Source organism: Chelmon rostratus, chromosome 8 (assembly GCF_017976325.1).
Source record: "Chelmon rostratus isolate fCheRos1 chromosome 8, fCheRos1.pri, whole genome shotgun sequence".
Lineage (NCBI taxonomy): Eukaryota > Metazoa > Chordata > Actinopteri > Chaetodontiformes > Chaetodontidae > Chelmon > Chelmon rostratus.
The window spans coordinates 264985-280384 of NC_055665.1; the positions used below are offsets into that span (position 1 = coordinate 264985).

General features: G+C 42.8%; 1 protein-coding gene across 1 annotated transcript; it reads right to left on the reverse strand.

Moving 5' to 3' along the window:
- Positions 1-3513: 3513 nt before the first annotated feature.
- On the reverse strand, positions 3514-9967 carry pnp4b (purine nucleoside phosphorylase 4b). Its single transcript, XM_041943003.1, has 7 exons — positions 9945-9967; positions 7655-7827; positions 7176-7279; positions 6763-6938; positions 6452-6642; positions 4652-4731; positions 3514-3654 (listed from the first exon to the last, which is right to left on the reverse strand). The coding sequence occupies exons 1-7, from the start codon at positions 9965-9967 to the stop codon at positions 3514-3516; spliced, it is 888 nt and encodes a 295-aa protein (XP_041798937.1).
- Positions 9968-15400: the final 5433 nt, after the last annotated feature.

Here is a 15400-nt window from a genome sequence, read left to right on the forward strand (position 1 = left end):
CATCATCGTCATCATCATGGAGCAGCAGACAGAGATCACTGTGGTACAGTTTCGCTTCGTTTGATAACTTCATGATGGATGAGCGGCAGAGAGGGAGGCGTGCAGGTTTCACAACCTGCAAGACAAAACTCAGGTTCAGTCTTCACACTGTGTGTGTGTGTGTGTGTGTGTGTGTGTGTGTGTGTGTGTGTGTGTGTCAGAGTAAAGACCAGTTAATTGGGGACTGAAGACGTGTCCACAGTCAGGAAAACGATGATTAAAGTTAGTGGTTATGGTTAGGGTCTCCAGGACATGAATGTAAGTGTGTGTGTGTGTGTTCCTGTACACTGAGATGCTCCCTGATTAACAATGAAACACCTGGACCTATTAAATATTATTAAAGACAAATGTGAAACACAGTGATGTAAGACCTAAAATAAAAAGTTAGATAATAAAGTACCTGAAGAACACGACACATCATGCTAATATAGACTATTAATACAAATATACGGCATCATACAGCATCAGTGTGATCCAAATTAATACAAATATACGGCATCAGTCCATTCATAGTTTTTCTAGTAGTTTCTAATAGTTTCTCCTCTTCAGCTGTGGGCCCAATGGACCTGAGTTTAGCCTCAACTGAAACAGCAGCAAACCAATAATTTACAAGCTTATCAAGACTCAAAGCCTGTCCCAGGCCAGTCCTCTCCTCACAAGAGTCTCCTCTGTTTGCCTTCTTCACTCGAGAGTGGTCTTCTCCGAGGTGACGGTGGCTTAGTGTCAAGCCAACAATGTAGTCCAGGTCTGTGTAGCCAGACGTCACCTCTCTCCCTGCCACTGCGTGGCACTGTGCCAGGCGGCGCCGTGCGCACCTTTATATTCAGGTGGGTGGCTTCACCTCACCCCGTCCTTCCTCTCCCGATCGGTCGATCTCATGGCGGGGGCCGCAGCCCGGCACGGCGGAGCTCAGTGTCTGGTTTGGCGGGACTGTTGTTGCCGAGCTCGAACTCATGGTGCAGCTGTGGTCCAGATACAGACAGCATGGCTGGCTGGTGCTTTGTGAGACAGGTTTCTCCATGCGAAGCTGTGCTGGCATCTCGTGTCCGTGTGATTCAGCCACAGACCTTTCCCCCTCCTGCTGGCTGGTGGTTTTGTGCTCTTTTATAGACAGCAAATTGAGTGTGTGGCTACCACTCCCTGGATCCATCCTGCTGTTTTGGCCCTCTCTTACTTCTCTTCTGGTTCTGGTTCTGTTTATTGTGGCTCTCCTGTGCCTTTTTCGGGCACTGGCTGCTGGCTTGCGGCTGTTTGGCCTGCTATTGGAGAAGCATACATGAAGGCTTGGCACCAAATCAGCCTGCAAAATCGCCTGCATGAACTGTTTTAAAATATACATCTTTTGTGTTTAAATTTAAATGTCTATTGTTTTTTTTGTTGTATTAATCTGCTTTAATATTGAATATTGCTTTCATTTTGGGCTAATTGTTCAGTTCATTTTGTTACTTTATATTGTGTACATTGAATTAGCATTGATTTAGTGCAATTTCTTGTGGGATTGTTTTATTTTTGATACTGTGTGTGATTGTGTGTGTCTGTGAATGAGTTTTTATGAGTGATTATTGTCTGTCAAATGCAAATGACATAGGAGCAGATAACTGCAATAATATAGCAACAGACAATGCATGAAATGAGGACCACTGTATATATGTTAATGAGAACATGAGGGTTTTTAGATCTGGGGACAAAACTGAACTGAGGAGGATGCAGAGGGAGATGAAACGGGAGATAAGGAGAGCTACAGGAGGAGACTGGAGGAGCGCCTGAATGCAACCTATCGAATTATTTACATAGAGGAAAAATATCTACAGTGTCTTCACAAGTGTTCGAACACCTTCACTTGAGTTCTAGATGTAATTTCAAATAAATAGAATAGCTATTTTTGCCCATCAGTCTACACTGAATGACCCGCACTGACAAAGTGAAAACATTCTGCTATGGCAATCCATACCATGGTATGGTTAAAACTTGAACCTGTGGCAATATATATACACATACACACACACACATATATATCTGAGCTGAGCTGAAGAGGATCTGCCAAGAAGAATGTGATAAACTTCCAAGATCTAGCTGCGCAACATTTGTGGAGACTTACCAGTGCTGCCAAACGGGCTTCTACAGAGTACTGAAGTAAGGGTCTGAATTCTTCTGTAAAGAGATTTCAGTTTTAATCCGAAAAAAAATGACATGTCGCCACTTTGTCATTATGGATTTCTGACAGTAGAAAGCAAAAATTGAAATTTTATTCATATAAATTAAAATCTAAACCCTCATCGAATGTAAAACAGGTGAATACTGTCTTAGCGCACTGCACAACATTTGGAATTAGTTTAGCTTCATCTACACAGATATCGTTCCTCAAAAATAACACTGGGCCCCTTCCTGAGATACAAACTGAAATCAGCTTCATATCTGGGTCAGTACAGTATTAATGTAATGTGAATGTAAGCAGACTGGAAACACGATGTGATGAGCGAGCAGACCATAAACCTGATGTGAGTCAGTGAAGACGGCCTTTTTAAAGACCAGCTGGTGACTTTTATCAATTAATTTGAACATGTTAACTTCTGATACCTGTGTGTAAATATCTGCTTGTCTGTCTGCACATCTGTGAAAAATGATTTACTGATTAATAATCTCTTGATTGAGTAATTAACTGACTGATCTCTCAGCTCTCGTATGAAACTCTTTTCCTTCAGTGAAGCCGTTTCCTGAATGAGAGAAAGTACCGACATCACAACCTTTACCTGACATCACACACCTTCAGGTGAGGTTATAACATGAGGTCATCAGGTGACGCAGCAGGTTTACGTCGTGCTGATCGTATCTCCACCGCTTTCAGGAGGGAACTGACCGTACTGGGAACAGACTGGGTTGTTACTGGGAGCAGCGTGGACGCGTCCTGGGTGTCTGGAGTCTCGTTCCTCTTGGCGGAGGAATAAAAAGCTTCACTCACAGCAGGACTCTGTCTGCCTGTCTCTCTGTCTGCCTGTCTCTCTGTCTGCCTGTCTCTCTGTCTGCCTGTCTCTATTGAAGAAACCAAGTAAGAAGACCTTGAGTTAAGATTTTTGAGGTAAAGGAAGCTTTAAGCCTTACAGCTTTATGAGTTTTAATTGAAACTCACCTTTTTATTAGTTAATTTGATTATTAAGTATTTATCATTGATCATTTATTGACTGTCTATAGAGATTCTTCACAGTTGTTGTTTCCCTGCAGCTTCCTTCTGATTGGTTAGGACGTTTAGAATTTAAAAAAGAACTAAATTACTGTGTTTTCACTTACTCAGAGTGTTCAGTCATTTAGAGGACAGTTTAGAGGACAGTTTTATTGTGAATTCAGAGTTGACACACAACATCTGTATTGTTATAGACAGGACACTGACTGTCACATTAAACAGTGTTGTACATGTTGACAGTGAGTGAAAGCACACTCTGTTGTGGTTCTGTTGATCCACAAGTGTGTGTTGATGTGTCAGTGTGTGTTGATGCTCTGCTGCTGGCAGCGAGAGATCAGAGTGGTCACAAGTTTCTGGAGAACCTCAGCCCGCATCTTACTGGTCTGAAGAACTTCCTCATGGTTCACCTTCTCCTCCCGACTGTAATCCAGAGATACCTGCAGCATGACACAGGTATGTCAACACAACCACCACACAGCCACGTCGCAGCCATCATACTACCATCACACAGCAGTCACACATCCACATCACAGCCGTCACAGCCACGTCACAGCAGTCACACAGCCATCACACAACCATCATACAACCATCACACAGCCATCACACAGCCACTTCACAACCATCATACTACCATCACACAGCTGTCACACATCCACATCACAGCCGTCACACAGCCATCACACAGCCACTTCACAACCACCACACAGCCACGTCGCAACCATCATACTACCATCACACAGCTGTCACACATCCACATCACAGCCATCATACTACCATCACACAGCTGTCACACATCCACATCACAGCCACGTCACAGCCACGTCACACAGCCATCACAACCATCATACAACCATCACACAGCCATCACACAGCTATATCACAGCCACATCACACAGCCACGTCGCAGCCATCATACTACCATCACACAGCTGTCACACATCCACGTCACAGCAGTCACACAGCCATCACACAACCATCACACAGCCACTTCACAACCATCATACTACCATCACACAGCTGTCACACATCCACATCACAGCATCATACTACCATCACACAACCATCACACAGCCACGTTGCAGCCATCATACTACCATCACACAGCAGTCACACATCCACATCACAGCCGTCACACAGCCATCACACAGCCACTTCACAACCACCACACAGCCACGTCGCAACCATCATACTACCATCACACAGCTGTCACACACCACATCACAGCCATCATACTACCATCACACAGCTGTCACACATCCAGCCACGTCACAGCAGTCACACAACCATCACGCAGCTATGTCACACCGCCATCACACAGCTGTCACACAACCATCACACAACCATCACACAGCCACATCGCAACCGTCACACTGCAGTCTATTGTAATTACTATGAATATATTGCTGTGTTGCTGTTATCATTTTAATAACTGACCTTGTTGGTGATGAGGGACAGACCAAGAACTCTGAGTCCGCAGTGCTTCGCCACCGTCACTTCAGGAACAGTACTCATACCTGAAGAGGAGGAGGGGTGAGTGTGAAAAGAGAATATGAATAAGAATAAATGTATCACCTTGTTATGGTTTATAACCTTCATTTTAACTACATTTTTTACCTTTTCATGATTTGAGCAAACTGTATCACTTCAAGCAAACAAAAAGTTGTGCTGCAATTTGACCCAAAGTGAAAAGAAAATGATTAAGAAAAGTAATAAAAGTAAAATAGATTGTTTAATTGTGTAAGCCCCATTGATTATGTTTTCTCTTTCCTCTAAATTTGATATAATCTATTTTACCTCACTGAGCATTAAAAACTCTTTGCTATAATTACCACATAATCAAAGCATTGGGTGTTTGACAGCCAACGTAAACACACCAGGAAATGTGTGTCATGTGACCTTGTTCACCATCTTGATTGAATTTAGCATTTTGTTGAGCTGCAGGGTTCCACTCTGTCTCATCCATATTTAATCAGCAGAACCTTTGTGTGAACCTGCTGTTGTGGTTCCTGCTGAAACCTGAACATCATGTGTTCCTCTTTTCGATTTGCTGCATCATGTTAAATACTATTGAGACATTAACTGAAATACTCTGTCTGAGATCTGTCATCATTCTCTTGCTTTTATTTAATAAATAAACATGCAGGTATGAAAAAAACTACAGTTACAAACTACTACAAAGATGACATAACATAATACTAATAATAATAGTAAAAATGTGCAAATGCAAATGTGTAAAAATGTGCAGAGAGTAAATGCAAATGATGAGTAAAATATTAATTTAAAAGTAAAGATAAAAATGCATAATATACTTAAAATAATTCTGACAATAGTAACACATTCTTACGTACATTCTCAGGGACCCATAAACCTTTATCATGGAACCCTAGAATCTCAGTAGAACCCTAAATCCTTGTGAAGAACCCCCAGAAACTTCTGTGGGGCCCTAGAAATTCATCTAGGACCACTGATTGCTCTAAAAGATTGACAAAGCCCTTTTCAGAAACCCTACCATCTGATAGAGAATCCCTCTGACTTTTAAATCCTCCTCACGGAGCTGTAGAACCTTCTGCTGGACCCTAGAACTAGAAATTTCTGAAGGACCTTAAACGTCTCCTAAGTAACTGGAGATTCTTTCAAAGGGTCTGTTAGCAGGGTCACTTGTCACTCAAAGGTCCGCATCTGATTGTTACCTGTGGCCGCCAGTTGTCCAGAATAGGTTGATGGGTTGGTGTCGACTTGCTCTCTGGTCCAAATGTGGACCGAGGTCTGGACTTTGAGTAGCCCTGGTACAAAGAAACCTTTCCAGGCACCCTAGAACCTTTTCAAAGGACCCCTACAACCTCCTCATGGCCTTCTACACCTCAAGAACTTCCTGACAGACCCACTGATACCTCTTCAGGACCTCTAAAACTTGTTCCAGGACACGTAGAAAGTGTTTACAGACCCCAGATCCTAGATGTTATGAACACACTGCTGACTGCAGACCATCGGGTTTCCACACTACAACTCACAGTACACCCCGCTGAACTGCTCTTACAGTTCATCAAAGAATAAACAATAAAGTGGATGTGATCTCTGGTCAGGTGAACAACCACTGCGCTCCCTGCTGACGCACTAACAAGGCTCGTTAAGACTTGTCAATCATTAACAAGCTCTCTGGAAAGGTTACCCCTGGATGACCAATTGCTGAAGAGAGACTGTGCACCTGTCTGTCTGCCTCTCTTCCTGTCTTACCCACAGAGTCACAGCCCAGGATCAGCAGCATTCTGGCCTCAGCGATGGTTTCAAAGTTTGGTCCGCTCACCATACAGTAAACTCCCTCTCTGATGAAATCGCTGCAGCCGAGCTCAGAGCCCACGTCCAAGGCCAGCCGCCTCAGAACCTTACTGTATGCATCAGACATGCAGGGAAACCTGATCCCAAAACTGCAAACAGACAGACAGACGGGACAATTCACATCTAACTTTGAAATGCTAATCAAGCTAATTCAATCTCAGGGTTTGTGTTGAATCGTCTCTGCCTCTCTGTCTGTCCTCCTGTCTCACCGCTCGTCATTGGGTCCACACAGTGGGTGTTGTCCAGCAAATCCTGGCAGGTTGATGTGGTCTTTGATGATCATGATGTCACCGACTTTAAAGTCTGGACAGATTCCTCCAGATGCATTTGTCACCAGCACAGACTCGACACCCATCAGTTTAAAGATCCTCACAGGGAAAGTCACCTGAGACAGGTAGGCAGATAGACAGACAGACAGAGAGGCAGACAGTCAGATTGCACTGTTGGGGTATACAGTTTAATAATCCCTCCAGTGTGTTCAGGCCTGCCCTGGGGTCTCCTTCTCCACTGGGAGGAGTCCTGGAGGATCCTGATCAGATGAACCACCTCAGCTGGCTCCTCTCAACATCCTCAATGGGAGTGTTGTTGAATTCAGACATCGCTGTGAGTCCTGAGGGCTCACCTGACAGAGGGAGTAACCTTCGTACAGGTGGAAGTGACCCTGCATGAAGACACAGGAAGTGTCCTCAATCGTCCCAAAGACCAGGCAGCCTTCATGACCCGCAACTGAGACACAGAAAGAGACAGAGAGACAGAGACAGAGACAAAGAGAGAGAGACAGAGAGAGAGAGACAGAGAGAGACAGAGACAGAGAGAGAGACAGAGACAGAGACAGAGAGAGACAGAGACAGAGAGAGACAGACAGAGACAGAGACACAGATAGAAAGCAGCTGTTAATTATTAACATTTTGTTTGAAGACAAATACATTTTGGGTTCAGCTCCTCTGAGATGAAATCAGGTTAGAAAAGCAGAAAAAGAATGAAGGATGGACAGTTGGAAGAAAGGGGAGGGGGTGTGGTCAAACTAACGGGGGGGGGGGGGGGATCAACACCAACACGGATCCTCCAGCAGCCAGTCTACAGTAGGCGGAGCCGACTCACCTGTGCTGATGGGGAAGTTGGGGATGTCCTGGTACCTGAAGGTCTGTTTGTTGGCGGCTCCGTCAGCCAGCAGCCCGAGTCCTGAACCACAGATCACTGCGACCTTCGGACGGTGACTCGTGTGGTTCAGTAGCCACTCAGTCGTCAGTTTGCAGTCCTCAAAGGAGCAGCAGCTGGGGGGGGGGGGGGGGGGGGCTCGATTATATTTCTCTTATGAATAAAAACTGAATCATTTTTTCAGCAGTCTCATGAATTCTGCCTGGAACTACTACTCAGATCACCTGAGTGCTACGACCTGTAATGGATTTTCTGCCTGCTTTAGAGATAAGATCGCAGCCATCAGAACAAACATTACTCAGAAAAAGATGGACAACGAACCGCACAGTGTTCCTCCAAAATCCAAAAGCACCATGAACTGCTTTACAGCATGTTAAAATCCTCCACCTGTGCTCTTGACCCCATCCCCACTACTTTTTTAAATTGTTTTTTAACTGTTTGAAGAAGAAGATTTAACAATAAGGAATCAGTCGCTGTTCACAGCAGCTTTCCTGCAGCTTTTACAGCTGCTCTAATTAAACCTGCTGAAAAAAGACGCTTTGGATCTTCTTCATCGTTAACTACAGACCAATCACCAAACTGCCTTTTCTGAGGAGGATTCTAGAAAAACTGATTTCCTCTGTGACAACAGTGTGATTGAGAAAGTCCAGTGTGGTTTTAGGGTCCAGCACAGTCCAGAAACAGCTCTAGAAAGCTGTGAATGAGCTCAGAATGAGCAGTCTGTGCTGGTCCTGTTAGATCTCAGGGCTGCGTTCTGGATCAGAATATTCTGCTGGATGGACCTGAGCTCTGGGCTGGTCTCTCTGACACAGGTCTTCAATGGTTCAGGTCTGATCTAACTGGTCAACAGTTCTATGTGTCCATGGATGGTCAGTCCTCTAATAAAACAGACCTGACATGTGGTGTCCCACAGGGCTCTATCTTAGGTCCAGTTCTGTTCAGTCTTTGTGCGTCACCACTTGGCAAATCATTAGAAATCATAACATCCAGACTGATCAGGGATTGTGCAGATCAACTCTCTGGGGTTGTTGAACACATCTTCACCCTGAGCCTCAGCCTGCAGAGAGTTCCTGCCCTGTGGAAAACTTCCTGTGTGGTTCCAGTGCCAAAGACTGTGCATTCCAGGGAGCCCAACCACTTCAGGCCTGTAGCCTTAACTCCCACTTGATGAAGACCCTGGAGAGGATTATACTGGAAACCTTTGGTTACCGGTCTGCCACTGACTCACTGTGAAAGTCTGTGATTGGTTTTTAAATCACTGACGGGCTCCGACATGGTTGAGACATGTGAGCCTACGAGGTCTCTTAGATCCTCGGACTCAAACCTCTGGACTGTTCCTGAACCAGAACTAAAAGGCACAGAGAAGCAGCCTTTGTTAATTACACCAGGACCAGGACCAGCCTACCTGAAGGTCTGAGGGTTCTGCATCTGTTGATGCCTTTAAATGAAGTCTGAAGACGAATCTTTTAAATGTCGCTTTCTCCTCAAGTGACTTTTCTTTTCACCTGACGGCTGGTGCTCGGTCTCATCCAGCTGTTTTCACTCTATTTTCATTGTGTTTATTGTTTTATCACACATTATTATTATTATTTTCTTTATGTTAAACACTTTGTTTTGCACTTTAACCATGAATCGTGCTCTTTAAATGAAGTATATTATTGTTATTTATGATGATGATGTAATAATCAGCAGACTTGTGTCATTATGTTTCTGTATTTTAGTTTGACAGATGAATTTATTGAACAGTTGAAGTAAGGGAGTGAACGCATACATCACATTAACAATCATTGATTAATCTGCAGATGAATCGTTTCTCAGAGTGAACGGGGTCATGTGCCAAACAAAACCTTCCTCAAGCTTCTGTCATCAATGTTTAAACGTATTCATTCAGGTTTACATCACACTCTAAAAAATGAGCTGCTGAAACTGAACATGTTGGAGTTAGTTTGATAAAAACACGTCAGTTTCTGTCTGATTTGACTTTTGACACCAAACAGTTTGTGTTATAAGAAGAGTGTTAAACTGTTTCATGGATTTAGAGCTAACTTGTTGAAGGTTTGCTGCTTTATTTGGACTAATTCTTTTTATTGACACTGAAAATAATTTCTGTTTCTCTGTGATTTCAGGACAAAGACTCAGCAGGCAGAAACAGAATCTGATCTGAGTTCAGTCAGAGGGACCAGAAGAAAACTTTCAGAATTATATTAATAAATACATCGAGGGGCGGTCTTACCAGGAGTTTCCTTTGGTGTGCATCGTCCAACCGCGGAGACAGAAAAACAAGAAGGAGAAGAAGAAAAGCAGAGAGTCAGACAGTGAGAGGCTGCTCTGCTCTGATTGGCTGAGGGTTATTGACTCTGTGTCTGTGAACTTTGACCTCTGCGGTTTCTTCTGTTCAGGGTTAAAGTTCAGCAGGTGGCCTGAACAACAGAATCAGATCAGAGAGGAAAAATCTAAAATCATCTCTATAAGAACGTGTTTTTATGATTGTGTCATAAACAAACAGATATTAAAGGGCCAGACACTGAAAACTGTGCAGTCTGTGTGGTAAACAGCTAAATCTAAACTCTGTCGCTTTAAATCACAAAGTATTGTAAATATTCTGGACCATAAGACGATGTCCGGCCTCAGATTACTATAAACTATTTCCTGGGGCACAACTAGCCCCTACCAGGCAGCCCCCTACCTGCCTGCTCCCTGACTTAGCAGCTGTGTTTTTCTCCCCCTTGTCAAAGTTCTGTCCTAACCTGAGTGTGATTAAACTCCTCTGTTAGACTGGATACTGGCAGCTGAAGCATTCCTTTCCCAGACAAAGCTCCATGCAGTTGATGACTGTAGAAACACAAAGAGTCCATGTCATCCACATTCACAGGTACCAGTGACCCTTTGGTGTACCAGGGTAGCCGACACACGTAGCTGCTCAGACTTCACACAGAAAACTAGACCATCACAACGGTAACAATGCTCTGCTGTTCTCAAACTAACATGTGGCTACGGAAACAAAAATGCTTTTACTCACATCCAAAGTATAAATTCTAGGTCTACTGGCCTTGGTGCAGCTCTGCGCTCCCCGAGTGCTATTCTACTTTTTATTTAGTTTCAGTTTTCACTGCTTATTTTCTGTTTTAGTTTAAACCTGGTTCTAAGATGACAGCACAAAAGACGGCAGGTGAGATGAGGGGGGGCAGACTGGTGCTCAAACAAAGTCAAAGGTGATAGATAGTGTTTCCTCGATGTCAAATATTTAATTTTAATGTTAAGATGCAAACCGTATTTTCTGTACAGTGAATTCAACAGTGTTTTTGTATGTATGAGGGCTAGCTTTCATTTCATTGTGCAACTTTGTGTTGCAGAATAAAAATATATGAAACTTGATACATAGATAACTGAAATGATTAATTAATTATGTAATCAGGATTATCAGTCCTAAATAATAGTTTTTTAACGTACCATTTTTGTTTATTTTCAGTTCACAACAAATTACTTTCGCTGCTTATTTTCAGCGTGTATGTGCATTAGTGTGTGTGTATCTGTGTGTGTCTGTGTGAGTGAGGTAAAGAGCTGTGTGTCACCTTGGGAACGCTTCTGCAGGAATGCAGCACATCAGTTGCCATGGAAACTATGTTTCCATAATACCAACAGTCTGTGTCTGAGTGTGTGCGCAAGTGTGTGTGTGTGTCCAGGACTTTATTTTTGTCATCAACTTCAACTGATACTAAGAAAGATAAAACGGCACGTCATCACATGTTTTATTGGTCACATGTTCATCATGTGTGGATTTTAACACAGGAACATGTGATTTAAATTAACATCAATCGATCAATGTGAAACTTATTTCACATGTTGATTAAATCTGTATGTGAATTTATTAATGTGAGATTCATGCTGTGTCATGTTTCAGATCCTGTAGGTGCTATAAATGCTGTGTCATGTTTCAGATTCTGAAGATGTTATAAATGCTGTGTCATGTTTCAGATCCTGTAGGTGCTATAAATGCTGTGTCATGTTTCAGATCCTGTAGGTGCTATAAATGCTGTGTCATGTTTCAGATTTTGAAGATGTTATAAATGCTGTGTCATGTTTCAGATTTTGAAGATGTTATAAATGCTGTGTCATGTTTCAGATTTTGAAGATGTTATAAATGCTGTGTCATGTTTCAGATTTTGAAGATGTTATAAATGCTGTGTCATGTTTCAGATTTTGAAGATGTTATAAATGCTGTGTCATGTTACATGTCCTGTGAAATCCAATTTCATTGAATTCTCTCCTACAAATCATATTACCCAGATGTAAGGAAACAAGGTTGTTTGGTACCGACACCAAAAAAAAAAAAAAAAACACATAATCATCATCATCACAAAAGCCTAGCCAACAACGGCTAATGTACCGGAGTGACATACACAAAAAGATTAGGCTCAGGCAATAACGACTATTTTATTGTTTATTGTTTAGTATATTTTCATGTCTGGTATATTTTAATTGCATTTACGAATATTTTTATTGCATGTTGGTTTATTTTATTCTAGTATCTTGATCTTATTCTATAATCTTTCTTATTATCTTGTTCTAACATGGGGGGTGCAGTGCAGATTTCATTGACATGTCAGGCTCAATGACAAAGAAATCTTGAATCTTGAATTTAAATGATGCTAAACTGTAAAACAATGCATTCTGGGCAATTATGAACAGCAATACGCTGTGATAGTACTGTATTTTTGTGTGATGTTAGAATGTTAGAAGGCAAAGACTCAATGCTGCTGTATTTCTAGAGACACACTGAACACGATGCCATGACACCAACTTCTTTTGCAGGATTGTCACTCTGAATCCTGCTCTGTATGAGCAATCATATGTGAATGGAACATTTATTTTATCTGTCTGTCAATGTTTGGAGTTATTAGCATCATGCTTCAACAAACTGTGACCGATCAATAATGTAACTAATCGAGCCTGCAGTAATCTCATGTGGTCCTCTTAGCTTGGCGTGCTGTGACATCAGTGATTGCGGTGGCGTTGGATGTGAGTCGGAGGGAAAAGCAGAGGATGAGCTCATTAAGTTCACATCTGTCTGAATCCGCGTATCACAGTGTCATGATAGATGATAGAATAACTGTAGTAAAGACTCTTATTTCTCATGTCTCCCCAACCTGTTTAGCTCACCTCACTTCCTTTACCTCACTTCCTTCCCTTTCTTCTTCACTCATTGGTTGCCTCTCACCTCACTCACCTGTGCACGCCCGATTTAAGTCCTGCTCATTCAGTCTTTCACCATTTCACGGGGCGGCAGCACAGGTAAGGGCTGGTTTTACACATTTAGCATTTTCATGAAGTTAAACTAGATCTTTGTTTATCCTTATCTTTATTTAAGAGAAGTTTAACCCTCGGTTTGTTTCAGAGACATCCGTCCATGTGGGTTTTTTGAAGACTGAAGACTTGAAAATAAATCAACATGTTCTTGACTATAAGTACTTCTCCTGGCTCAAGCATCCTTACCGATGCCCCATGATGATAATAATTTTTCCCTGAACCCTCCCCCTCCTTAACAATAAGCGTAATGCAACAACGATTAGCAGAATGACGATCCAGCAAATCTCAGAGACGATGTAGCAAATAGCAAAATGCAATGATGACGTAGCAACTGACAGATGCAATGAAACGTAGCAATTACCAGCAGCATAATAAGTCTTTGTCAGCAATGACTAAATACTACGTTAGAGAACCTATATAGCCTGCAATTAACACACCATGTATGCAGATGGAAAGGCAAACAGAAATTGAGAAAAATAAGAAGTAAATTTAATGGCCAGGATTGAGACGAACTCTGAGACAACAGGACAGCAGGAGACAGCAAGCAGCGAGATATCAGAAATCCAAACATCATGACTGTATCAATACATAACCACTAACCCAAATACAACGAAGAGCACTTAGAAACACAGTGACTGAAAACAACTGGCAGCATGTGATGAATGCCCACTGACCGCAGCGTCTGGATACTAAATGTATGGCACCTGTTGGGTCTGCCACCAGATGCATGTAACATATCTGGCAATAATCTGAATTAAAAATATCACCAGCTACATGAATTATGTGCCCAGGTCAGCTATGACTGTAAATAAAGGAATAAAATCAGAAGGCGACAGTGAGCGGTAGTTACCACCACAGAGAATCAGTACAGACCTTCTTTAAAGAGAAAACACTTTACGTGGATACTTGAGACACAGACGGTCATGACTTGGGAGGAATGGATCTCCCGAAACCACGGATGGCATCTGAGAAATCATCGGCTCAAAAGGTGCTGACTGTGCAACTTTTGAGTTGTTTAGTGATGAGGTCAGTGATGACCCAAACTGCTGAATGATGTCAGCTGACCATGACTTGCTTGATGATATTTTATTATTATGTATATAATTCTTTACTGCTCGCTATTTTGATATTTTATTATGTATAGTTTGTTCTTTATAGTCTTATTTTCACTTATTTCACTGTGTGTGATGCTGCTGCTGCACTGCAATTTCCCAGCTTGGGGTAAATAAAGTCTATCTATCTATCTATCTATCTGTCTGTCTGTCTGTCTGTCTGTCTGTCTGTCTGTCTATCTATCTATCTATGAAGTCTGCAAAAACCTTGACTGGTTAAGGCTAGCTGGGGAAAACAATAACTCCTGTTGAAAACATAAATGTACATTATAAATAATCAATAAATTCAGCAATACGATATATGCTATTTCTTATATGCTAACACTTTGTGAGGCTTAATTTAGCATAAATGGATACAGAAATGTAGATTCTGTAACACATGTGGTAGAAGAACTTACCAAGGCAAGAGGAGAGAAAGTTGAAAACAGTCGGTTTCATGCTCGATATCAGCGATCAGAAATACAGGCCTGTCTCATATATGTGGTGAAGTACGGTGAGGGGACATGTACTTTAAATGTGAACCGTGTCAGTTCACATGATGTCACGGTTGCTGGAGACTGATTTTGGATACTTAACGAAATGTTTTTACAAATCCACCTGCCACTAAATACTGGAATAAGAATCCGTTCTTTGCCTCCTCTCTGGGTGGATGGAGCGATTCGTAGCACAGAAAATGCAGAAACCCGCCCAGAACTTGCTGGTGAAAGTCTCACCACCCGGACAAGGCATGGCAGCGATGAGGGAGGCTGATGATGAAACATGACCCTACTCACTGCCCTGCACGGTAGATGAGGAAGATGCTCGTCTCAGTCCTGGTGGAGGCTCCAACTGCTGAAAAAACACGACTGAGGGAGGCCAAGACGAGGAAGAGAACTGCTCACGTCAAGAAACACAAGGACTGGACTTTAGACCAGTGGAGACCTGGGCTCTGGTCTGTTGAGTCCGGATCTGAGCGGTTTGGTTCCAGTCAAAGCTCACTGAACGAGCACGGCTACCACAGCGTCCTGCAGCCACAGGTCAGCCCAGCTGGGATGTTCTTCAGCAGGACAGAACAAACCTCCAGGATTCATGAGGACTGTTTGACCAGGAAGGAGAGTGATGGAGGGCTGCATCACATGACCTGGTCTCCACAGTCACCTGACCTGAACCCAGCGAGATGGTTTGAGGTGAGTCGGAGCTCAGCGTATATGATGGAAGATCATCCCTGGTGACGACCTCATGAAGCTGCTGAGAGAAGACAACCGTCAAAGCTAGAGGAGGCGACCGGTGA